General features: G+C 35.7%; 1 protein-coding gene across 7 annotated transcripts in view; it reads left to right on the top strand.

Annotated features, from left to right (window-relative positions):
- Nucleotides 1-27,471, top strand: part of LAMA2 (laminin subunit alpha 2) — a 608,480-nt gene that overhangs the window by 242,098 nt on the left and 338,911 nt on the right. For all 7 annotated transcript variants that reach the window (XM_059083775.2, XM_059083777.2, XM_059083778.2 and 4 more), the window contains exon 5: nucleotides 25,204-25,383. In XM_059083775.2, coding sequence (XP_058939758.1) covers nucleotides 25,204-25,383 — 180 coding nt within the window. The remainder of the gene's footprint in view (nucleotides 1-25,203; nucleotides 25,384-27,471) is intronic.

Here is a 27,471-nt window from a genome sequence, read left to right on the forward strand (position 1 = left end):
GCATACTGCAAAAAAAAAAAAAAAAAAAAAAAAAAAATATCTAGAAACAATAAATGCTGGAGAGTGTGTGGAAAAAAGGGAACACTCTTGCACTGTTGGTGGGAATGTAAATTGATACAGCCACTATGGAGAACAGTATGGAGGTTCCTTAAAAAACTACAAATAGAACTACCATATGACCCAGCAATCCAACTACTGGGCATGTACCCTGAGAAAACCATAATTCAAAAAGAGTCATGTATCAAAATGTTCATTGCAGCTCTATTTACAACAGCCAGGACATGGAAGCAACCTAAGTGTCCATCAACAGATGAATGGATAAAGAAAATGTGGCACATATATACAATGGAATATTACTCAGCCATAAGAAGAAACAAAATTGAGCTTTTGTAGTGAGGTGGATGGACCTAGAGTCTGTCATACAGAGTGAAGTAAGTCAGAAAGAGAAAAACAATTACCATATGCTAACAGATATATATGGAATCTAAGGGAAAAAAAAAAAGTCATGAAGTACCTAGGGGGTAAGACAGGAATAAAGACACAGACCGACTAGAGCATGGACTTGAGGATATGGGGAGGGGGAAGGGTAAGCTGGGACAAAGTGAGAGAGTGGCATGGACATATATACACTACTAAACGTAAAATAGATAGCTAGTGGGAAGCAGCCGCATAGCACAGGGAGATCAGCTAGGTGGTTTGTGACCACCTAGAGGGGTGGGATACGGAGGGTGGGAGGGAGGGAGATGCAAGAGGCAAGAGATATGGGAACATATGTATATGTATAACTGATTCACTTTGTTATAAAGCAGAAACTAATGTACCATTGTAAAGCAATTATACTCCAATAAAGATTTAATTAAAAAAAAAGGCAAGCAGCTTATCTATAGGCTGATTTCATGGCATTTAAAGTTGGAATTTCTTCTGCTCTAAATTTCTTCTTAACTACTCTGATTCTGTCTTTGAGGAAACTTTAATAGACTGGAATATATGCCAAAAGCATATAGTGTCAGAATCTCTCTAAGAATCAAAAGCTGACAAGAGACTTCCCAAAACTGAAAAGCATGTTATTGTTTTGCACTACTTCCCCCAAGAATGGAAGAAGTGAAGTCAGGACTAGTAGTGGTACTGATGTGCTCCTCATGGGTGATGTGTAAGACCGAGGGATCCAGCCTAAAAATTCCTTAAGGGGGTCACAAAGTTTTATAGCATACATAAACTTTTATTTTAATGCTTCTTAAATGTCAATTTAAAAATAAACAGTACAAAATTATATAATGTAATTATATAAGGAGAATTGCACTGTGATCAATAGGCCAAGATGAAGGAGAGAGTCTTTGCTTCCCCCACTGTTCTTTCCACTGCTAACAACTATTAATGATTTGATATGTATCCTTCCTAGCCATTATTTTTAATGCATATATGAAAACATGTGTAAAATATATTATGTGTTCTTGCTTTTTTCACGAGTGGAATTATCCTCTGCATGGTATTTGTGATTTGCTTTTTCACTTATTATGTAGACATTTTGTTTCCATTTCAGTACTGGTAGATTTACATTGTTTGTTTATTTTAATTGTGATGCAGTACTTCATTGGAAAGTAAGTACCCTACAATCTATTTAATCATATCCTCACTGATGGTTATTTCCAACTTTTAATGATTATAAACAATGCTGTAATGGACATCTTGTACAAAGATGTTTATATTCATCCACGAATATTTCTGTAAATAAATCTAGTAAGATGAATCACTAGTCAAAGGATATACACATTTTATTTTGATATGCACTGGCACAGAATTGAGTGAATAACCAATAAAAAGATATTTCTAGGGGATATAGAAGTTATATTAGCTAATTATTATTATTAATTGTATTATTATCACTTATATTAGCTCTAATTATATCTGTGGCATGACCAACTTAAGAAACTTTAAGATATAATTTCCAGTACTTGTATATTAATGTCATAAAGAACTTCTGTTTATAACCAGAAACTTCTGGGTCCACAGGAAAGTCAAATATGTCAGGAGCCTTTTTAAACTTGTCAGAGCAGATTTCAGCATGTCTCACCCTGAGTCTCTCAGATACATATTTTTGTACATTCAAAAAAATCAAAAGAAATTATTTAAATATCTAAAATTCCATTCTCTCCCTCTCTCCTTCTCTCTTAAGAGAGTCAACATTGACACAGTAATGTAAAGCTCAAAGTTGAGTTTTAAATGTTTGGGGATTTCTGAACCCAATTAGTGAAAATCCATAAATGGATTACCATTTTTAAAGTTTTAAAAGTTTATTATCCAAAAAAGGAGAAAAAAATCTCAAATGATCTAAAACAGTAAGCTTTGTGCCATGAAATATCATCACACATAAAAAGTGATATGATTAGACTACTAAAATTTTGAACTGACAATATTTTATGAGAATCATACTGAGTAAAAACGTATAATTATTTTGTAAATAAAACCAATAATGGGATTTCAGATTCAAAAATCAGGAAAAGTGAAACAGTTTTACAGTGTTTACTAAAATATAAGAAAAGATAACTTCTGGATTTTAGATATTTATATGACCTTCAAAGTCAGACCTTTCTCCACAGATGACTTTACTTTTGTCTCTAGTCCTGTTTTATTTAAAGGCTTATTTATCCTCCATCAAGTGATCTTTCTAAGGCTTTCCGCATGTCTTTTCCAGTTGGTTGAGAAATCTTCAAGGAAATTAGTATTCTCAAGTGTCTCCACAGTCTTTGGCTATTGCATTTGCTGTGACTTAGAATAAAGGCAAAATATACAGGGAAATGTAGAAGTGAGCACTCTAGAAGAATCCAGATGTACCTAACATCTTCTCATGCTGCTGCCTTATTGCCTTTAATAAAAAATAGCTTCTGAATTGCCAGGATATTTTTCAGCCATGTGAATCAGTATGCTCCTGTAGCTGGATTTTTCAAGGAGACTTTTTGAATGCTGAAATGATTAACAATATCTGAAGTGAAATTGCACAAACTGTGCTGTGGTAATCGTGGGTGTGTATACATATTAGTCTAGAGGCCCCTGCTGAGTGCAAGATGAAAACCTCCTTCCCCATTGTCCCTCACCAATGGTGGGTCTGGGATTTCAGAAATAATTACTTACAGAGCACTTATAAAAACAAATGACTGAACCTCTTCACAGTGATTGTTCCATTTTGGGAAATTTGTCTACCAGGCTGTTAAATTGGAAGATTTGCCAATTTAATAAAAATATTTGCTATCTTTTTGAAGACCTCTTCTGCAAATATACTTTCAATTTTTTATTACAAACCTCCTTAATACTGTTGTTTTCCATATATTTTTACTTACTTAGGATATTTTAATTTAGCCTGAGTCATTCCTGTAGAGTAACAACTTTCCATCCTAGCTCTATCTAGCAGTATCTTCTATGTGTTTTCAGTGGTGTGTCTGCTATTCCAAAGATCTCCCTGAACTTTACACGTTAGACCTGGCAGAGCCTCATAACACCTGGAGTAAAAGCTGAAAGCTCTGGAAGGAGGTGCTAACAAATATTCCCAAATCCGGAAATTGTATGCTTTAGAAAAATAAAATCATCTTGTTAGTGAAGCTCTAGATTAAATCTTCTAAAAAACATTATAAATCAATTTTAAGAAAATTATATCTGGAACCTCTGAAAACTATGGAAAAGGCTGTGGATCAAAAAAATTAAGAAGACAGTAGCAAATTGTAAATGATATGTTTTGAAATTATAATTAAAATTAACCAGGGTCAATTTTCTGAGACCTTGAGCCATTAAAGATCTATAAGTTACCTGAAATCTCAAATCTTTCTGAGGTATTTGCTTCAGTTGAGATAAAGGAAAGATATCTTATTTGCTGCTTCACTTCTTAGACCAGCATGAAAAAAATCAAATTTGTGATTATTATTGATTCCTATGTTTATTGCAAATTTATGGTTAACTCAACATTGTGTGAAAAAAGATTACTAAACGATTTTTGGTCTCTCCTTAACACATAAACATAACTTACAAGTTTCCTAAACCAGTTAATCTCTACTTGAATATGCAGCTAAATGTCCTATGAAAACTTAGGCTTAACTCTATGCAATACTTTCATCATATGAACTGATAATTTATATATGATTAACAGAATATTGAAGGAAATGTTATTTTCTCCTAATCACACTTATACAATCAACATTTATAATGTGGTTTTGAAAAAATCTTATATCAGAATTGCTTCCCTATTTGTCAGATGTTCCTTCCTGAGTTCATACCAATGCAGACTTCTGTGTGTGTCCTAGGCAACAGGATTTCATTCCCTGGTGCATCAGTGGGAAAATGTGCTCATTACTACAAACATATCCTTATTAATACTTGTGGTCCAAAGTGAAAATTCAAGAAAATGGGACTCAGAATGCCTTCATGCTATTCTTTGCTTCATGACTTTGGAAATCTTTGGGAGGCCCAATAGCACTAGACAGAACATTGGAAAGCAAAATTATCTATGAGGTTTACAGCCTGATTTTTCCCAAGTGGTGCTTATGTGAACATTTGTAACTTGTGTTTTTGTGGGTGTTGAACGATCTCTGGATTTGCAGGACAGGAGTTGTGCAGAGGATTTCTCTGTGGCAGGTGCGTTCAGCTTGGGTTACCTGCTCCAGCTCACCCACACAGCCCCACCACACACATTCACTGTCAGACTGTCCCAGCTCTGTCACTTCCAACCAGTTTGCTCTTGGGCAAATTCTTTAACCTCTCTGAGCCTGTTTCCTCATCTGCAAAAATGAGGAACATGGTAATTCCTTCTTAACCCTGAGAATTAAAAGAGATAAACTTAAATGATAAAATCAGCATATAAATGCCTGTCTTTAAATTACTGCAACTTAAAACCTTCCAATTCATGTGATGTCTTCTTGAAATAATAGTTATATTTTGGTTAATAGTTGACATTTAAAAGCTTATGCCTCGGGCTTCCCTGGTGGCGCAGTGGTTGAGAGTCCGCCTGCCTATGCAGGGGACAGGGGTTCGTGCCCCGGTGCGGGAAGATCCCACATGTCGCGGAGCGGCTGGGTCCGTGAGCCACGGCCGCTGAGCCTGCGCGTCCGGAGCCTGTGCTCCGCAACGGGAGAGGCCACAGCAGTGAGAGACCCGCGTACCACAAAAATAAATAAATAAAAGCTTATGCCTAAATTCAGATGACACACCTTGATAAATTGGTTATAAATTCTGAAACCGGCAGCATTGATCATTTTTGTTCCGGGTTATCTTTTCAAGGCTATTTATAGACTGAACAGCCTTGGATAGTAGTGATAGTATCTCCCTGTGAATCCAAGGACAGGTTTGCTTATAGCCTTGAAAGATATGGATGGTATCTCCCCCCAGAGTAAAAGATTTGGGTTCCTTACCCTCAGAGTTCTCCTTCTGTAACACAGCCCACTGGAGCACCAGTATCAGCTGGTCCCCATTGTGTCTCTTTATGTGGCCAAGTGAGGCTCAGAGACTGGCATCAAATATGCTGATGCTCATGCTGCCTCCTGTACTCGGAGTGATAAAGACCCTTTTTCCTGTTGTTGGAGTCTCATATGTTCCACCAGCATCCAGGAAACTGTGTCAGTCTAACTTGTTACCTTGCAAATAAGGTAAAAATCGAAAATCTCAGATCCTTCACAGTTTATACTAACAGCTTTATTAAGATATGATTCACATACCACAAAATTCAAAAATTTAAAGTGTACACGTCAGTTGTGTTTAGTATTTTCAGAGAGTTGTGCAACCATCATCAGAATCTAATTGTAGAACATTCTCAGAAAGAAACCTAATACACATCAACAGCCATTCCCCATTCCTGTCCTTCTCCCCCTCTCCCCGGCTGTGTTGGGTTGGTTAACACATGAGGGGGAGGGTAGAAGCAGGAGAGCAGTTAAGAGACTTTTGCGGTACTCCAGGGGATAAACGATAGTGGCTTAGACCATGCTGGCAGCAGTGAAGGTGATGAAAATTGTCTGAATAGAAGATACATTTTTAAAGTAGTGCCAACAGGATTTCCTGACCCGTTGGATATGCCAAGGAGGATTTGCTGATGGATTTTCCATTAGGTGTGAGAGAATGAGATGAGTAAAGGATGCGTCTACGGTTTTTGGCATGAGCGACTGGAAGGACTGAGTTGCAGTTAAGCGAGTTAGAGAGGACCGTGGGTATAGCAAGTTTTGATGAGGAGGAACAGGCATTCAGTTTTGAGTATGTTAAACTTGAAATGTCTATTAGACATTGTGGCAAGTTTGAATAGGCAGTATATATTCAATAGTATTCTAGAGTTCAGATGAGAAATACTGCCAAAATGTCTGAATTTGAGGATTTAAAGCTGTAACACTGCACGAGATCACCCAGGAAGTACATGAAGACCAAGAAGAGAAACAGCTCTAGAACTGAGCCCTGAGGCATTTCCACCTTTAGAGGTCAGAGAGATGAGGTAGAACCAGCAAAATCAAAGAGCAAACACACAGTTTTGAACAGAGTTTTCTCACAGGAATATTGCAAGCATTACATATTTCTTTGTTGCAGGATGTAAAAATAATCTTTTGGGAAATGTGCACTCAGACCTTGGTGTGATTTATATAATAAACAATGGAGACTATTTGCTAATTCCATTTGATTACTATTAAAACTAAAATGTTATTTGTTATTAAAAAAACAATATCAAGGGAAGGGGCTCCAGGCTCATAAAGGAGAACTTGATTAGGGTTTTCCAGGAAAGGTGTGGAAAAGCCCAAGCGTTGCTATACATTAAACAAATGCAAACTAGTGTATACTGTTTTATGTCCTTCAAGCTCTACGTTCCAAATTGTCATATCACATCTTATATGCCATATATTCAAAGATGACTCACAATGGTACATTCTTGAAATAAGATCTAAAGGATAAACTCTGAATTTAGAGACTTGCTTTGAAAAAATTTTATGATATAAATTATTTAATTATTTTTTCATTCTGGCTTTTGGCTGCATTGGTAAAAGTTTGAAAGACATTTGTTTATTTATTTATTTATTTATTTAAATTTTATTTTTGGCTGTGTTGGGTCTTCATTGCTGTGCACAGGCTTTCTCTAGTTGTGGCGAGCCAGGGCTGTTCTTCATCGAGGTGCACAGGCTTCTCATTGTGGTGGCTTCTCTTGTTGTGGGGCACAGGCTCTAGGCGTGTGGGCTTCAGTAGTTGTGGCAAATGAGCTTATCAGTTGTGGCTCACATGCTCTAGAGCTCAGGTTCACTAGTTGTGGCGCACGGGCTTAGTTCTCCACTGCATGTGAGATCTTCCCAGACCAGATCTCGAACCCGTGTCGCCTGCATTGGCAGGAGGATTCTTAACCACTACACCACCAGGGAAGCCCCAAGACATTTATTTTTAAGTACAGTTTCATTTCTGTATCTTACAAGCCTTGCCAGTCAAATTTTACATATTGAGAAAAAAAATAAAAGCACCTGCCACGTCATTCATATTAGTTCCCCTCCACCATAATGTGCCAGAATTCAATATTTTTTTTTTTTTTTTTTGTAAAACTAGGTTTGGTGATGCCAAACATCTGGGTGAAACGGAAAAATATTGTTAGTCATCAGTGTTTATTACTACCTTGATATTTGGTGTCATGGAAATGATAAATCATAATTAGCATTACAATTTGTCAAACAGATGTTCATTGAAATACAAACACAACTCATTCTACAGCTGGAAGGACATTTTAGATGACCCATAATTGTTCATTTTCTTCTCAGAGTTAAAGAGAAAAACACTATTAACATAATCCATCCAATGATGTATAAAGATAAGGTATATTATTTTATAAAAGAATTTACACTAAAATGATAATGTGTTGAAATTAATTTAACCTGTTGTGTTTTAATGATATTAATGTCTGAAAACAGCAGCAGGCAGAATTATAAATTACATTTAAGGTTCAAGATTAGTGTATATTTTTGTCAGGTTTTCTTCTTTTAACTCTAAGTTTTTTTTTTTTTTTTTATAAATGTCACTGACATAGTAAAATCCTTTCCATCATGAATGATTATTTGTCTTCAGTGGGCTACAAGTATTTGGTTTGACAAGTGAAAAGATTTCTCAAGTAAACTATCTTTGATTGCCAGTTTCTTTCTTAAATGTTTAGTATTTCCCAACAGCCTTTGTTGTTAAGTCTTTAGGAATGCTAGAGCTGTAAGGAGCCGTGTAATTCTGGGTGGTGGAGGAAAAATGTGGATAGGCTTTGCTAGCTGTACCTTTCTCTATTTAAAATTTTAATTTTTTAATTTCTATCCTGACCTTTAATTTTTGTGACTTATTTTTCTTTTCCCCAATAACCTTTGTTTTTGAAATAATCTTCCTCCTACCACTTAAAGAAAAATTTCAGGAATAAAGAAAAACACAAGGACTATTAAAATGATTAAGGAGAAGGCGCTATTGTTGTAAATAGAACACTCCAAAATAGGTATTTTGAAAGAGCAGCATTCACTTGAATGTATGAACTCTGGAATACTTATTTTAAAATTATTCACTAGTTTGTTGACCTACATACATATTGTATTTTTATGTGAAGAAGAAATGGTATTGCTGGTGGTATATGTGCACTTCTGTAGACATTGTATAAATTGATAATGATATTTATAAGAGAATGTTTTCCTTTCTCTTTGTCAGTGCCATCATTTCTTAAATATACTACTGGTAGGAAAATAGGGATTTATAATTGTGCAGGAAGATTTCAGGTAAAAACAAGGTGGTAAATTAAAATTGAAAATTAGTTCAATTTTATTTAAAATATGACATACTTTTGAGACCCAGTAAAGGGACTTTAAAGAAGCTGGGGTATATATGCAGCAGTTAAGAGGAAGGACTATTTCTCCTAAAGTAAATTACTGGAGGATGGAAAGGTCATGAGATAAACCAGTGAAAGAGCTTAATTATGATAGAGAAGAAAGAGAAACAGAAAAGAAGGTGGATTATCAGGAGAGAAGGGAATGAATATTGATCAGATTTTTAGAAAAATCTACAAATAAACCCCAGTCCATACTAATGCAGTCATAGGCCCCATATATTTTTTCAAAACCAGCTCTAGTGCATTGTGAATAAAGGTGGGCTTTGGAGCATGGCTGTTGTGGTCCCTGGGCCTGGGCAATGGAGTGAGATGACTGGGATAAGAAAAGTCTGTATGTCATCTTTCCACATAGGTAATCAGCCCAACGGGATGCCTATAAATAGGATTTCAGAGATTCTTACTTGTGTCTCTCAAAAGACTGCCATACCTAGGCAACTAATAAGGAATGACATCTCCTATTAATGAGTCTATGTTTTTAATAAGCACTTGATCAGACAGAAGATGGAAGGGATGCTGATAGTGTCAGGATACAGGAGGCCTAGAGAAAAGATACAGGGAAGTCTGTGATGAGAGAGAAAAGGTAATTTTGGAAATGGAGAGACTGGAAGTATTGCATTCTGGTCAGTGAATATTCACTGGACTTACAGTGTACTTTTATTTATTTATTTATTTTTTTTGTGGGCCTCTCACTGTTGTGGCCTCTCCCGTTGCGGAGCACAGGCTCCGGACGCGCAGGCCCAGCGGCCATGGCTCACGGGCCCAGCCGCTCCGCGGCATGTGGGATCCTCCCGGACCGGGGCACGAACCTGTGTCCCCTGCATCAGCAGGCGATTCTCAACCACTGCGCCACCAGGGAAGCCCTACAGTGTACTTTTATTTCAAGGAATGAAGTTCACAGCTGTTAGAACTACAAAAGCAACATATCAATAGATAATCATGACATATGCTTATTTTTAATATTTTGTAGGTATCATTATTATAAACTATCTCAAAAAAGATTAATGGCAGCTTTTTATTTTGGAAATAAACATAGTAAGAGGAAAAAAGAAATGAAACAATCTGGTTGCTGTTTCTCATTGGAGAAACAAACAAAAATTCTTAAGCCCAACAGTGGCATTCATAACAATTTTCTTAATTTAACTCCTTTTCTTTTTTGCTAAGGAGGAACAGTTGTATTTTTGTCGTTAATAGAAAGGGGGACAGTGCCTAAACAGCCTATTATAAATTCTTCTAGGAAAGCATATTACAAATAATTTAAAACAAACCTGATTCTGTGAACTTGGCAGCAAATGTGTAACAGAAAGCAATTCAGCCCTGGCCCCTAGATGATTGATTAAATTTTTTATTCCCTTTACCTTTCATTCACACCATGTTTGTCAGAGGAGAGAGAAAAGGGAGTGTTGCAAAACAAAATCCACTTTAAACAAATAACAGGATAATGATCAGTGACCTTGAATCAGCCGTTTATTCGTTTTTCTCAAGTTTGAATGTTTCTGAATATTCGCTATTCTGCATGGGTTCCTGCAGAAAATGAGACCCTGAATTTCAGCACCCTCCCACCCCCGCCAGCTAACCACAACACAAGCTGTATTTGAGCTTCTTTGAGGGCATGGCCCTGCAGCTTTCTGTGGTCAGTTATTAGTGGGAGTCCAGCAAAGGAACAAGAACACTGTGTACTTGGTGAATCTACAGAAAACTTCATCTTCTGTTTGTGTGGGAGGAGAGGTCCCTTGGTGCATTCTGTTTCTTTGAAGGAACTAGAGATCTGTTGGTGCTGTACAGATGTCAGGGGTGCAAGGAGCCAACGTCTTATAAACCTAGTAAATAAATGATTATTGTCCAATTCTCTACAGAATAGTGGTAAGAACCTGAACTTCGGCTACGGTTGACATGGATCATATTTGTTCTTGTTCAATAAAGCATGTAAAATTAACACCTAACCTCTTAAATGAAAAACTTCCTTAAAACCTTGATATTTTCAAATGGTATCTAGTCATCTGTGCACATCACAGTGCTGTGTTGCAAACCTGGTGACTCCAACGAAATTTTAAGTATGACTGCACATTTATAGAGTCCCTTCCTGTGACAGATCCTTTTCCTTTTTGTCTTTCTCTTCTCACAAACTACTGCCCAGTTGTTGGTAATTCTACAGCCTCCTCTTCCTGCAGTCCTTGCATTGGCACTTGGTCACCTACTCTGTCCTCAAGCCCAAAGGTTGTCATGTCAGGGGATTGGGATATAAGCCATCCCCAAAGCAACAGCCCCAGCATGGAGCTGGAGGGGGTTTGAGCTAGAAAGTCCTCTGATCATTCTTTCTCTTAATTGCTTGTGTGAAATTGGATATGACCAAGGAGGCAAAATGCAGGAAGAGGTCTTGCTCTTTCTTCTTGACACATAATCTCCCGTTGAAGTTCAACATCCTTAGTGTTTCCAGATTCACCTCTCCATTGTGGGTGGGAACTTTGTCACTACTACTTCCATTGTTCTGAGGCTGTCCAGGTTGCTGATAGGTAAAGAGGGCAGCACATTCTCCTTAGCAAAGAGACACACAACTGTTTATGTTAGTTTTCTTACTCTTTCAAGAGTAACAATTAACACTTAATAGTTTTTCCTGTATGCCAGGCATTTTCTATTCAGGTTGCATGAATTATCTTTTTTAATCTAGCAGCAGCATAATAAGTAGATATTATTATTCTTACTTGCCTTTTACAGAGGAAACTGAGGCACAGAGATATTAAGTCAATTGCCTAAATTCACACAAGTAGTAAGTGGCAGAGCCAGACTTTGATCCCAGGCAGTCTGCTTCAACATATATGGTCTTCAACTGTCATTAACTATCTGAACACATACAACACGCATCCACACATACTATCATACAAAGCACCAGAAACAGTATTAGCCCAAATTAGAAAAGCATATATGTACAAACATTTTTGTATTCTTACATACAGACTCATCGGTACTCAGATTTACAAGCCCACTGAAATAAAAAGCCCTCGGTTATCTAAGTATAAAATTTTGTTCCACAAAAAACCCAACTTATTTTACAAATGTTTTTTTACTCTGTGCAATGAAAAATCTTAGGATTAAAGAGGTAAAACCTGTAGTTTCTTCTTACAAAGCTAGGCTAGAGGCCATATTTAAAGTAATTGAACACATGTTTTCACTTGAAAGCATAGAAACTTGATCAACTGTGGATGGAGAGTTTCACTCTAAAGATGAAATAAAATGAAGCAGGGCAAGAATAAAAACCATAAGAGGCATGTGGAGAATAAGCAAAGATTTGAAGAAGACACCAAAAAATTAATAATATGAAAGCAAAAAAAGGAGAGAGAGAAAGGTGGCAAAAGAAGGGAACATTCAGAGAAAGAGCCCGCCCTTATATTGGTGTGAGAGGGCAGTTGGGGGACACATATCAGAGGGTGGGGTACGCGGCAGTCAGCTTACACACACATAGGTCAGGGACATTGGAAATAACGCCGAGCCTAGAGGGCATGCTCAATCTTGGGGACCTTGTGCTATGTTCAGACCCCTCTCTAGGTATATATTAGTATGTCTTGATCATTTAAAATCTCTGACATGTCGTTTGAAGTTGAGCCTTTCTGAATGTTAAATTAGTTGAGATTGCCAATGACCATCCCCAAATGCTATTCTATATAAATGAGAAAAATCAAATTAATGTGTTTTTACGGCTTTCATTTAAATACTTGCAACACACACACACACACAACACACACACACACACACACACACACCACACACCCCCTTCTCTCTGAGGAACTCTTGAGTCAGAGAATGAGAATGAGAGACTGCATTTCTTTTTCAAGTACACATCTAGGTTTTGTTCCAATCGAATGACACAGGATCTGGCACTGTATTTAGACCCCTTGCTCCAAGATTTTATTTTAATTTTAAACAAGTGTTCCCACACAGGGACTGAAAACAAAACAGGAAAATGTTGCTTAAGTTTTCCTTTGTGTTGTTATTAAATGTCTTTCAAGTGTACTGATTGTTCTATCCTACTAATGTAGGTCATTGTACCCTCAGTTGCTTTTTTTCAATTCAGGACCGTCTCTAATAGCTCTCCACAATAAGGAAGAACATGTTAGTTTCACAGATATTTATTTTTGGTATTAGCACATTATTTTCCCCTTCTCTCTATAACTTGAGATTTTAGTACTTCCTACTTAGTAGAATTTGCCGTAAAGTTTAAATTAATTTTTTTGCATACCAGCACGTGGTTTTCACTTACTAAAATGCTTAAGTACTAAACCTGTCATAACTAATTTCATTTATTATGATGTTAGTAAGACCTTAGGGGTTGGTTCTTTTCAGAACGATTGGTGCTTTAGCCTTCAATTCTTGGACAGATTCTGGTTCTGATTTTGATTAATGTAGAGCTTTGCTTCCATTTACCAGGAGGTTCTCTACTGATATGGATCAATGCCAGGAGATGTTGATGAGGTCTGTGGCGATCCCTTGCCTTAGTGATCCTCTGTGCTTTAATATACTTAATTCTTTCCCCTTTGCAGGAGGCCTGGACACCATCTGACCTGGGGGTTGGTCCTGAGTGGTGACCTGGGGCATGGTAAACAGTTTACCCAAGGAAGTCTAGAACAGATAAAACTAGTGGGATAAACCTGAAACAAATTCATGAAGAAAAGCCAAGAGGTGGGGAAATTGAACAAGATAGATAATTCCAGAGGAGCAAGAGCAGGATAATAGAGAGAAAATGAAGTTAAAATACTGGTATCAGTCACAGACAGGTCTGCAATGGAAGTAAGGCAAATAAATAATGGAGAGCATTTATGGAGAAGATTGTCTTACCAGTGGTGAGCTTAATGTTGCTAGAAGTCTTCAAATAGAGCCTAGATGACCAGCTATTATTCATTCAACAAATGCTCACTAAACCCCTATTCTTTGAGGTAGTGAAATGGTGAGCTGAGGAACTCAGCCAAAGAAGTCAGACTAGAATCAGAACACATCTTGGCTATATGAACTTAGCCATCCTTGTTAAAATGTCAATGTCTATTTTCTCTTAAAAAAGGAGATAGTGCACCAATTTCATGAGGTTATTGTAAGCATTAAGTGAGTTAATACTATTTGAGTTAGTACACACAGATTATATGCAAGAGTGTCTGGTATCCAGTAAGTACAGAATCCTAATCACTGATGTTTTTATGAGTAAGCTCCTGTATATTGCAGAGAAATTTCTAAAATAGCTATGAGGTTGGAATAGGTAACTAATGATTTATTCTCTTATTCTCTCTTTAGTTGAGACACACCCAGAACAAAATATGGAGCAATGCAAATGTTTGAGGAGAGTTGAAAGAATTTTTCTTCTGGTGATTTTTCCCTCATGGTCTGCTCTGAAGCAACTCCTCTTAGATTCTTTGCTTGCTGTGAATTTCAGATGATATCTATATCCCTATATAGTCTTAGCTGGACAGCACAAAGATTTAGTAATGACACCTGCATTTGATAAAATTTAAATGAGACGCTCCCAAAAGAGATTGAGAAAACCTATTTTGACAACTCTTCTTTTATCCATGCAAATATTGTATACTTTAATGGGAGGAAGAAAAACACAATTGATAAATGAAAAATTCACAACTTGGAGTACTTTTTAAAAGTATTATTTGAAAATAATTATAAAATTTTAGATAGATGTAAAATGAGGTCACGTGTCAAGGTCCTTTCTGAGGGAAAAAAGATATTTACATTTAATAATTATTCCCTTTTTTTGAAAATTTCAGGAACTTAATTGTCATTGTTTCTTTCATACATCATGACCAGTGGGCTCTTCTATTCAATTATGATGGATTACGTGTCACTCATCTGGACATGTTTCAGATGAAACTAATCTAAGATAAAAGGGCTTAGAATTAAATGCTTTGCTGGATTGCTTTGACTCGTACAAAGCAAGAACACCACCAGAAACTTTTTGAAAGAAGGACCCTACCAATTTTGAAACTTTGAGAAAATTGGAACTCCTAAAGCAGCTAAGACTTTACTTCGACTTTTTATCTTTCCAAACCACTTAGCTTTTCTGTATGTTAATTCCATAGGATTTAGAAAGCACTGCCACATGAAATCTGGTATTTATACAAAAAAATAAATAACTCTGATTACCTCTGATATAGAGAGTTAGAGAGAGAGAGAGAGAGAGAGAGAGAGGTTCTCTTCTTTGACCAAGAGAGAAGCTACACAACCTTTGGAGCACAATATTTTAACTAGTTTCACTAAGAGAGGAGAAAAAAAAAAAAAAAAAAGATGACAGATACTCATTGAAGAAAACTGATTTTCTTATTCTACTGCAGTTTATTAATGACCATTGCTTTGACAGTGATGAATCTGTGTAAATATTTCATGGAAGGAAAAGTTTTCATTCAGGAATAACAAATTCACGAATTGTAATTCTAAAGAACAGGAGGAAAGCAATCTAAGTTTCAGGGGCAATTGGAGCTAAGTAGGTGTCAGAAAGCAGATATCTTATGGGAGTCTGAAAGACCTGTTAAGACTAAGCTCCGGGTACAGGGTGTCAGTGATACAGTCATATTTGTTAAATAGTTCATTAGGCTGATGTTTCCTTATATTCTTGGAATAGATTAGTTAAGGAAGTTAATGTCAGTCACAGTCTTTGACATTTTATATGTTAAAATATTACTTTTCCAGCAGCACAGTAGTCATCAACCATGGAAGTATAGTAGTTGTTTTGGTTGGCCTTCTAAACTTCTGATGATAGTGTGATGTTTATTAAGGACCTTCCAAGATAATTCAGTATACTACACTCTGCATGAAATGAAAATCTTTCCAGTTCTGTTAAGTAGGAATACTGAGGCACCTAAGGATATACAAGTATATTGCATTATTTTTATATTCAAAAATGACTCTATTAGTGACTTAAATAATTTTTGGATGATTTATCCAAATGTTGGGTCTACAGGAATCTGCCTGTAATGTTTTTTAGGTACTTGAATTATTACACCTCTAGTGAGATTTATTGAATTATGGCAAATAAAATTTATGCTAAAATTCTTGATGTACATCCAATAAATGCAATTAAAAATATAGGTGAAATATATACAAAGTCAAAATTTAAATGACATACACAATTCAAAAATTGTGAATGTTTGAAGAAAGAGTTAATTCGTTGGAAATTCTATCACAGTCTATAATATTTGGGCACTGTTAATGATTTACTCATTCAACAAATAATTATTGAATCTACTATATGCTACTCACTATATTAATCACTAAGACTATATTGTAAATAAGACAAAGTTCCTACTCTCATTGAGCTTACAGTCTAGTAGCAGATGCAAGCAAGTAAATAGGCAGTGATCACAGTGGAGCTCAGAGAATTCATAGGAAGAGCTCCTAGACAGGACATGGAAGTGTTCATGGAAGGAAGGAATTGACATCTTAGCTGAGACCTGAAAGGTATAAAGTATATCTGTGCTACTGGGAGCAGTAGGGAGACATAAAACATGTTTGACAAAAGGCCCAAAGGTGAGATAGATCATGACACAGAAGGGAAAGTGAATATGATTCAGTGACCTGGAATGTAGTAAGCATCCAATAAATATTTTTGAATGAATGAGAGACTGACTGACTAAATGAATGAATGAGAAATATTGAAGCATGAAGACGTGGTCTAGAGATAAAGCTTTGTAAGCATGTGTTTTAAGCCCTCAGAGTATTTCATTTTCTGGATGTACAAATGAACAGTATTTGAATTAATAAAAATAATCATAAAACAATAGTCCCTAGTTAGAGGAAGTAACCAAATGTGAGGAAAAGGAAAATGAAAAGAGGACTTCAATAAACTGTGCCTGATATAACTGGAAATAATGGACTAGAAAAAGATTCATTTTATAATACCCCATCTTCTCATTAAGAACCTAAAGTTTCTTGATAGGGAAATCTCTAGTCTGAAATGTTAAAATATTTTATTAACTTGTATTATAAATGACATATTAGGTAAGTTTTATTATTTGTCTAATATGTTTTTATTACCTATGAATTAATTTTCATATATTCATGTATTTTCATATTTTTAAGACTTTAAAAATATTGCATTGATTTGGAAAGGTAAAAGCTGCAGTGAAACTTTTATGACAAGGTAAGAAAGGTTATTTTTCAATAATTATTCAGTTACATATAATAAAACTAATGACAATCCATAAAGATGATAATACATTCAGTAAAAACTTTTCTTGTAGAAACAAGATACTCTAATTGTTAATTAACTTTATCGATAGTCGTTGCATGCCCATAGTGTTTAAGGAATATACTCTATAATTAAAATATACTCTATTATGTTTTCATGGACTCTTGTGTGACTAATAGCGCATCCAATTTATTGGTTAGATTATGAAATAGTCAGAATATGATTGAAGGAACTAACCAATGGGTGAGGTCCACTTTGCTCTGGTTGAAATTAAGTTGAATAGTTCTTAAGTTGAAACACAATGTCTTATGACATTTCTATGTCCTTATCAGCTGAAAATAGCCTGTCAAAATGAAACTTAAAGTTAACTGATGTTTAACTAATATTACCAAATGTAGGAGACCTAGATATAAGGAAATTGTGGATCAAAGCTGTTAATGCCTAATTTTCTGTAAATCAACTTAACCCAAAATGCTTGGGTTTGGAAAGTGATATGAAGGATTACTGACTTTAATTTCATTCTGTGGAAATACCATACTCAAAGATTTACTCATATAATAACAGAAAAATCTGATTAATTATTCTATGAAATTGCTTTACAGGTAGGAAGCTAGTTGAATATGCTAAATATTTAGAATTTACATGTTTGTTTATTCAAAAATTTTACTTGGCACTCAGTTATTTTTAGATATTATCCTGTGTTCTGGGGATTATGTCAGTTAACAAAAAAGATTAAAAAATCCCTGAACCCTTGGGACTTATGTTCTAGAGAGTGGAGAGGAATAATCAACAAAGCAAATAAATCATATTCACGGTATGTTAGAAGAAAAGTACTGTGGAGAAAAATGAAGCAAATAGAGGAAATTGTGAGTGCCAGGATGAAGTTTGCACTGTAATTAGATAGTCATGCAAGGACTCACTGAGAAGGCCTCGTCTAAGCGAGGTTTGAAAGAAATGGGAAAGTGAGCATTGTAATATCTGGGAGAATAACATTCCAGACAAGGGATCCCAAGTTTAAAAGCCCTGAGGTAAGATCCTATCTCACATGCCCAAACAAAGATGGCAGCCTGGCTGGAGCAGTGTGGATGAGGGAGAAAGTAGGAAAAGAGCTCCAAAAAGTCATTGTTTTCTCCTTTGGCAGTATTAAGGGATAGGAGTGGGGTGGTGACATTGCAGATAGTATAGGATCTCATAATTCATTGTAAAAATTTTGGCTTTTATTGGTAGTGCAATAGAGAAGCATTGGAAGGTCTTAAGGAAAAGCATGACATGACCAGAGTTATATTTTTCAAGGAACATTTAGAGGGCTCCCTGAAACACGTTGTCCTTGACAAAATTTGCAAGCCAGTTTTTGAGGCACCAAATTAGGAGGATAGAATAAAAGCTTTTGCTCACCTTCAGGAAATAATGACTTTGGTATAGTTTTCTAATGATGAGTGTGATTATGGTATGGGGTTTGAGATGGGAATGGACCTCTTTTGCTATGGTTTACACTATTTTCACAAAGTTGATGGCCAGCTTTTACCTCTTGTGTGTAACCTATTGAAGAGGAATCTCTTGGCAGAAATTATTGAAGATCACCTGGCGAACAGAGGTAAAGAAAACACCTACCAACTTGCAGCATGAATGAGAGTTGGCTTTGTTTGGTCCATAATATTTTAAGTTATTAATATTAAAGTTATGATTTTTGTTTTTAAGGAATACAGAGAATAAATTGATGGAAACATTTACTAAAAACTTAAAAAACAAAAACAAAAAAACAGCCGCTATGTTGAAAATAGACCCTAAGGAGGTGAGAGTTGTAGCAGGAAGACCTGTTCGGATCCTTATTGCAGTGCACAGGTACAAGATGATGAAAGCTCTTGGACCAAGATGGTTTTAGTAGAGGTGATGAGAAGTGTTTGGATGCTGGATATATTTTGAAGGTAAAGCCAACAAGAAAAAGTTGGAGGTAGGAAGAAGGAAAACAAAAGCAGGCAAGGATGACTCCAAGTTGTTGGTCCTGGGTAATTGAAAGGATAAACTTATTTAATGAGATTGGGAACACTGGGGATAAAGAAAGGGAACTCAGTTTGAGATATAAGTTTGAGGTACCTATTAGACAGTCCCGTAAATGGATCAAGAAGGCAGTTGGATTCTGCATCTGCACCTTAGGAGAGATCAAGCCTGGAGATATAAGTGTGAGAGGCATCAGTATAGATGATATTTAAATCTGTGAGCTTTGATGTGATCGCTAAGTGAGTATGGATAGAACAGAAGACAAGGCCAAGGACTTGGCACCATGGTACTCCAATAATAGAAAGTTAGGGAGGAGAGAAGGTAATAAGTAGAGAGGGAGATTGGGAATGGGTAGCTGGAGGCAAACAAAGACAGTGTGGTGTCCTGGAAATCAGTGGAGTAATCAATTGTTTGAAATGCAGTTAATAGATCAAGTATGGTGGAGACTGAAAATTGATCATTTAGAGGCTCCTGTTGACCACCCAGAGCCAGAGTCAGAGCCTTTGTTTGGGCTGTGCTAGAAACAACAGTGGCAAATTGTTGCACTGTCACCTTTTCCTAAGCTTCATACAGATCACCCCCTTTCTCCAAACGTATGCTTTCTTTCTTTTTTTTTCCCATGCTGGGAAAAAACAAGTGATTAGGTTCATTTTTCAAAGTTATCGTTGTGATCTTATTCTCCCTCTCTGAATTAACATCACATTGATCATGATTAGATTTAAGAGGTTCCACAAGTCTCAACCACTCATTTACATACATGTTCTTTGACCACACCTATAGATAGCTGATCTCATCCTATACATATGAAAATTATTGTTCTATCTCCTGGTGTCACCTTACTTTCAAATTGTTATACCAATTTCATTGACACACTTAGAGATTGATAATGGGGATTTTAAAATGTTCGTCAAGTTATCAACTCCATCCACTTCCACTACTCATTTCAAAGTTTCTTATCCTTATTAATGATCCTTAAGTAGCCTTCATTCTCGCATCCCTCCCATCCATCCACTCAATAAACTTCTATCATTGGGGAGGCTGTTAGGAATATAGCTTTTCCAGTAATCTGAAGCAGATATAGTAATATAAATAGAAAAACATAATAATAAGGGGCCATTATCCATACTAGAATTTTGATTATTTGCTGCATAAAACGTCTTTAAATTATATTCTAATTATCAAAGTAAAAATGCCATAGAGGCCCTCAAATCTTACCCATCTGCAAGGGAAAGATGATTTATATAGCACCCATACACTAATAAAAATAATTTATTTGGATGGGTAGAGTGTAATATTGATTTAGTCCTTTGGTCGTAAAAGAGATGATCTTTCATGAGTATTTTTTTTCTCTTTATTTACCTGTGAAAGTTAATTTCAAAGAAGAGTGTAATTTTAAAATCTAAAAAACTGGTGGTTAATCAGGCTGATATTTTCAGTTGGAATAAATTCCTTTGACAGCATGGACATGTATCCACTAACATGTCTGTAATGGAAATCATTTCAGAAGACACTAGACTGCCACAGACTTCCCACAGCCTCGCAGCAAGACAGTGGTGGTCTTGAGGAATGATACTTTTCATCTTTTTGAAGATAGACACCCTCCAGTTGTCACCCCACAGGAAATCAGGAAGTATGCTAAGCTATCCAGTGGAGTTGGAATTACACAGTGAGATTCCAGTGGAAATATCCTGTCCAATATTATGATTTATTTTGAAGGAGAGTTTTTTAAAAAAGGAAAAAAAAATGATGGAAATAAGCTGCACAAAACACGGCCAAACAGCTGTCTGGTTTTCTGTCTCAGAAACAGCTTGAGACTAACTATACTCACAAGATCTCTTGGTGGTGTAGCTTGATGAAAATATGAAAGCTGTGAGGAAAAGTATTCTTTTGCTGAAGCCTTTCTTTAGCTATCATATGGTTTATTAACGTAAATGAGAACATGTTCACCATTTTTTAAAGTTCCTGTATGTTTAAATGAGGCACTTACTGATTCCATGTACAGCGCAAATAACAGTTCACCATAGCATTAACGACAAATAAACCTTAATAATTTTTGGAAAGCTTAATTCTAGACATGGTCTGGTTTTCTCCCTTCAAATAGCATTTTTACGAGCAGTCAAGTAAAAGCTGATAAGGCAGAAATTTAAGCATGAATTCAAGGGCACTGGTGAATTTTTGGATGCCACAATTAATCTGTAAGGGAATTCATTTTAATTGCTTCATACATCTATTTATTCATTCTTTACCGTTTAATGGATCCTTCTTAAGTAGAGACGACTTGATTTTAAACACATTTCTGGGTCACCTGTTAGATGCCAAAACTGTGGAATATACAAGATCTGTCTTACTCTTAAAATTTTCTACATCAGAGGGGGAGGATATTCAGTATTTGGAGATTTATTAGGAGAGATTTATTTATTAGGAGATTTATTATTTATTTATTAGGAGATTTATTTAGGAGACCTTGTATTTTATCATCCTCAAAACTTGATTTAAGTGAATTTATTCTTTACTAAGTATCCAAGGTAGGTTCAATTAGCTGGGACATTTCATATTTTTATCATGAAGCATTTTGAGTCTATTCTTTGTGGCATCAGAATTAGTTTCTCATCCCAGAGTTTGCTGTATTTATTCCTCTGGTGACTCAGTAGTTTATTGGCAGTCAGATTGTAAAATTCTCTCAGGGATTATCTAAATGCAGAAGGTTAGGAATGGAGACACATATTGCCTCTCCTGTCAAAAAATGTAATTAACACAAATGATATATTGTCTTGCAAAAGTGGATGAAAATTCCAGTGGGTGGCCTCAAGTCACAGTTCCCAGTGCACTCACAGATTGCTGTGTTCCTTAATAGCTGCCAGCCCAGCACAGGACTCCTTTCTTCTTTTTCTTATTTTATTTTTAACATCTTTATTGGAAGATAATTGCTTTACAATGGTGTGTTAGTTTCTGCTTTATAACAAAGTGAATCAGCTATACATATACATATATCCCCATATCCCATCCCTCTTATATCTCCCTCCCACCCTCCCTATCCCACTCTTCTAGGTGGTCACAAAGCACCGAGCTGATCTCCCTGTGCAATGTGGCTGTTCCCACTAGCTATCTGTTTTACATTTGGTAGTGTATATATGTCCATGCCACTCTCTCACTTCGACCCAGTTTACCCTTCCCCCTCCCTGTGTCCTCAAGTCCATTCTTTATGTCTGCATCTTTATTCCTGTCCTACCCCTAGGTTTTTTAGAACCTTTTTTTTTTTCAGATTCCATATATATATATATTCCATACTGTATTTGTTTTTTTCTTTCTGACTTACTTCACTCTTAATGACAGACTCTAGGTCCATCCACCTCACTAGAAATAACTAAATTTTGTTTCTTTTTTTTTAAACATCTTTATTGGAGTGTAACTGTTTTACAATGGTTTGTTAGTTTCTGCTTTACAACAAAGTGAATCAGTTATACATATACATATGTTCCCATATCTCTTCCCTCTTGTGTCACCCTCTCTCCCACCCTCCCTATCCCACCCCTCTAGGTTGTCACAAAGCACAGAGGTGATCTCCCTGTGCTATGCGGCAGCTTCCCACTAGCTATCTAATTTACATTTGGTAGTGTATATATGTCCCTGCCACTCTCTCACTTCGTCACAGCTTACCCTTACCCTTCCCCATATCCTCAAGTCCATGCTCTAGTAAGTCTGTGTTTTATTCCCATCCTACTACTAATCTCTTCATGACATTCTTTTTTCTTAGAGTCCATATATATGTGTTAGCATACGGTATTTGTTTTTCTCCTTCTGACTTACTTCACTCTGTATGACAGACTCCAGGTCCATCCACCTCATTGCAAATAACTCAGTTTCATTTCTTTTTATGGCTGAGTAATATTCCATTGTATATAAGTGCCACATCTTCTTTATCCATTCATCTGTTGATGGACACTTAGGTTGCTTCCATATCCTGGCTATTGTAAATAGAGCTGCAATGAACATTTTGGTACATGACTCTTTTTGGATTATGGTTTTCTCAGGGTATATGCCCAGTAGTGGGATTGCTGGGTCACATGGTAGTTCTATTTTTAGTTTTTTAAAGAACCTCCATACCATTCTCCCTAGTGGCTGTATCAATTTACATTTCCACCAACAGTGCAAGAGCGTTCCCTTTTCTCCACACCCTCTCCAGCATTTATTGTTTGTAAAATTTTTGATGATGGCCATTCTGACTGGTATGAGGTGATACCTCATTGTAGTTTTGATTTGCCTTTCTCTAATAATTAGTGATGTTGAGCATCTTTCCATGTGCCTCTTGGCCAGCTGTATGTCTTCTTTGGAGAAATGTCTATTAAGGTCTTCCACCCATTTTTTAATATTGAGCTGTATAAGCTGTTTGTATATTTTGGAGATTAATCCTTTGTCTGTTGATTCATTTGCAAATATTTTCTCCCTTTCTGAAAGTTGTCTTTCATCTTGTTTATGGTTTCCTTTGCTCTTTAGCCTTCTGTGTGTGTGTACACATGCATGTGTGTGTGTGTGTGTGTGTGTGTGTGTGTGTGTTCAGTCCAAAACTTACCACTCAATTTCAATTTTTTTAACAATTTTAATCTCATTTGATTTATTGCATAGGTAATAATGCATTTACAAAATACAAAAAAGTGAAAGTAGTTCTTCCTATCATTATATAGAGAGTTTCCTTATTCTTTTGTAAGGTACATATAATTCACTGTATAGATGTATAATTTATTTAACCAGTCTCACATTGATGGATATTAGATTGTTTCCGGTCTTCTGCTATTACCAAAAAATGTGGTGGGAATTCAATATAGTTTTACACTTCATTAATTACATGTTAGTGATATATATATATATATATATATATCTGTAGGATAATTTCCCAGAATTGAAATTTCTAAGTAAAAAATTCTGTGCATTTGTAATTTTGACAGTTATTGCTAAATTCACTTTCATAAGGGCCTGTGCCATTTTATACTCACACCTGTAAGTATGTGAGGATTGCTGTACCTCTTTAGTCTTGCCATCAGGGAGTATTATCAATATTTTAGGATTCTGACAACCTGAAAAAATGGAAAAGGTTTTCAGAGTGGTTTTAATTAATGGTTCTGTTATGAGTGAGGTTCACTATCTTATCAAAAGTTAAATAGCCATTTATATTTCCCTCTCTTTGAATAGTCCTCTTACATCTTTTGTCTGTTTTTGTGTTGTTGGTATTTTTTCTTGTTGATTTATAGGAGTTCTTTAGGCATTAGAAAAATAATTCCTTTATCTGTGATAGAAGTACTTTTTATTTTATCAAATGGTTTATTCCCCATTAATTCTCTGCTCTCATGAATTTCCTGTTAGAACATATGGGCCTCATGCCTCCAAATTACCTTTGGAGGGTAAATCCTTGACCATTTCTCCATTTTTTACATGGAAAATGGCATGGTTAGATTTGATTTCTTCGGGTGTCAATTGTGCTAAATTATTTTCCTGAAAAAATTGCCATCCTGTCCAGGTTTTAATATATTTTCATACAGTGTATTTTTCATAGAATGTGTTATATCCTTGGTAAATTTTTTGCCTTCTTGATCTATCAATTGCTAAAAAACAAACAACAATAACAAAAACCAGCTTATTGAAATTTCTCACTGTGCTTGGAGATTTGTGTAATTTTTCTTGTAATGTATCCATTTTTGCTCTCCATATTTTAAAGCTATATAATTAGATACTTTCAAGTTCAGAATAAAAAATATTAAAGCTCCTGATGGTTTCTTGCTTTTGTCTGATATTTTGTAACTTTTTAATAACAAGTTTTCTGGTTTCCCACTATATACTGCAGTCTTAAATAATGTTAGGGCACAATAATTTTCAGAAAAAGAATGAGTGACTTAAGAATTTGTAGAAATCCTAGGAAAGTCAAGTAGATGTACTGCCTTGGAACAGAGAAATATGGGTAATTGCAGTATATACAACACACCTGAAATATAAGCAAATAAATTGCATGCATATGTACTAAAGCATTCATAAAATTCCTCAATTACTTCACTGCATTCCAGTAAATAAATATGAACTGTAACTGCCTGACTAACTGGGAGAAAGGGAGCTTAACTTTATTTTTCTAAGAAAAATTAAACAAAACCGGATATTTAATTTTTGGTAACTTTGTCAAATGATTTCCCGCATTGTGTAGATTCACATCTCTTTGATCAATGGGAGACCGAGTGCTGATGATCTGTCTCCTGAACTGCTAGAATTTACCTCCGCCCGCTATATTCGCCTGAGATTTCAGAGGATCCGCACCTTGAATGCCGATTTGATGATGTTTGCTCACAAAGACCCAAGAGAAATTGACCCCATTGTCACACGAAGAGTAAGTTACAATGAATCATACCGGAACTTGTGAATGATATTGCACCCATCATTTTGTCTGTTAAATAGTTTTAAAAGATATTTTTCAGTGAAGGAGTGAAAGACTTTGAAATTCCACAGACCTTCCTTTGTTTAAATCTAAGCTCTGCCACTTATTAGATGTGTAACATCTATCAAACTTTTTAACATTTCTAAACTTTAATTTCCTCTTTGATACAATGGAGATTGTAATGCCTAGATCATTATCTTAATTTTGAGGCCTAAGTTAGTTTTTCGACACATTGGGTAATCCATACTACTATTATAATTGGCTTTGGCGGACGAGGGGGGGTTACTACAGGAAGGGAATGGGCTTTGAAACATTTTTGGTTGCAGCCCACACTAAGAAATACATTTTATATCATGACTCAGTACACACACACACACACACACACACACACACACACACACACACATACACATCACATGACATCTTGATAACCTTTAATGTGCATAGATCAGCTGGTGATGTGGAAATGCAGATTTGGATTCAGTAGGTCTAGGGCAGAACTGAGAAACTGAAATTCTAATAAATTCCCAGGTGATATGGATGTCACTGTTCTGTGGACCATTTTGTCTAATTAAATAATTTAGTTTTATGCTTCATTAATGAATCACAAGGCACTGCTAGTTCAAAAGAGTGCTGCTATAGGAAAAAAGTGATTATATATACTATTTTATTTTCCTTTATGAATTGAATATCAGGAAAAAATGGTTATAGCATCCTTTCAACAGATCATTGAAAGTAGGAGCTAACAAGTGTTGTTCTCCAGTGTTAAACAGGAATTTGAGAGATTATGACATAGACGATCAGCCCAAGTTGCTATGAGTGATAACTGTTCTTTCTCCTATCCACACCTCACCGTATTCACTGGTTTACAAATCTCTTTTATATGCTGCTACACAGCCAAGACGCTATTACCAAGTCCATAGAACAAATATATGCTAACAGCGGAGGAGAAAAGAGGATTGTAGGGAGAAACTGAGATTGTGAGAAAAAGCATTGTTGTAGAATGACCCTACTAAGTTAGACGGTTGCCACAAATTACCAAATTGCTGAACCGGCAGGCTGAATACTGAAGGGTGGTACTTTTCACAATTCCTGAGTACCCCTCGCATATTTTCTCTTCTCATTACTTAACTTACTCAAACCTAACCACTCCATAATTGCAAAATAACTTTTAAAGTTTTATTGTCCCCATGCAACACATGTTGGATGTTTTAGTGCCCTATATTTCCAAACCTGAAATAATTTTACCTTGTCTTATATTTCAGTATATTGTAAATTGTCTAATGTAAAAGTAATCATTATTTTTCACCAATGTTTAGATTCTTCACTTGTTAAAAAAAAGATTTTTAATTATAATTTTGGCATGACTTAAAAATGCACACCAAGGAAGACTGAATAATTTTGAAGTGAAATTTAATCTTTCTTGACAGTATATCTATCAAAGAAAAAAAAATCAATGGAAATAAATGTGTTCCTTTTATCATCTTTTGCAGAAAGCAGAGAGGGGGTTAGGGTGCACGTCTATTATTTATAACTTCATTGGACATGAGCCTTTAAAATAGTGCAGTAAAATTCAACATATAAATATGTTTTTTGAAAGTACTCAAGTTCTGTAAACACTACATATAAATTTAAATATATAAAAATAGGATATTGAATTTTAGCTCCTCTTCATGACACAGAAATGAAGCATTGCACATTTATATTTAAAGCAAATTTCCCAATTTTAAAAACACCTACAAAACTACTGTATCAGCTTTCTGAGCAACTGTCCCTGTTTGTGTCTGTATTATAAGGTGATGAAGTTAGTGAAAAGCAGACTTTTTAATGTCTAAACTAAACCTAAACTTCCTTGCAAGTTACAACAGTGTGAGGTCTAAGTATATCAAGTAAGATAAAGTAACAAAAATATTATAAAAGATACTATATATAAATAGCAAAAACAAACAAAAATAATTTTAAAAAGAAGTAAATTAGAAAAGGGAATTTGTAGTCAGGGAACTTTGTGTCCACCTACTTATTCTCACTAAATGTGTGGGG

Source organism: Kogia breviceps, chromosome 13, assembly GCF_026419965.1.
Source record: "Kogia breviceps isolate mKogBre1 chromosome 13, mKogBre1 haplotype 1, whole genome shotgun sequence".
Taxonomy (NCBI): Eukaryota; Metazoa; Chordata; class Mammalia; order Artiodactyla; family Physeteridae; genus Kogia; species Kogia breviceps.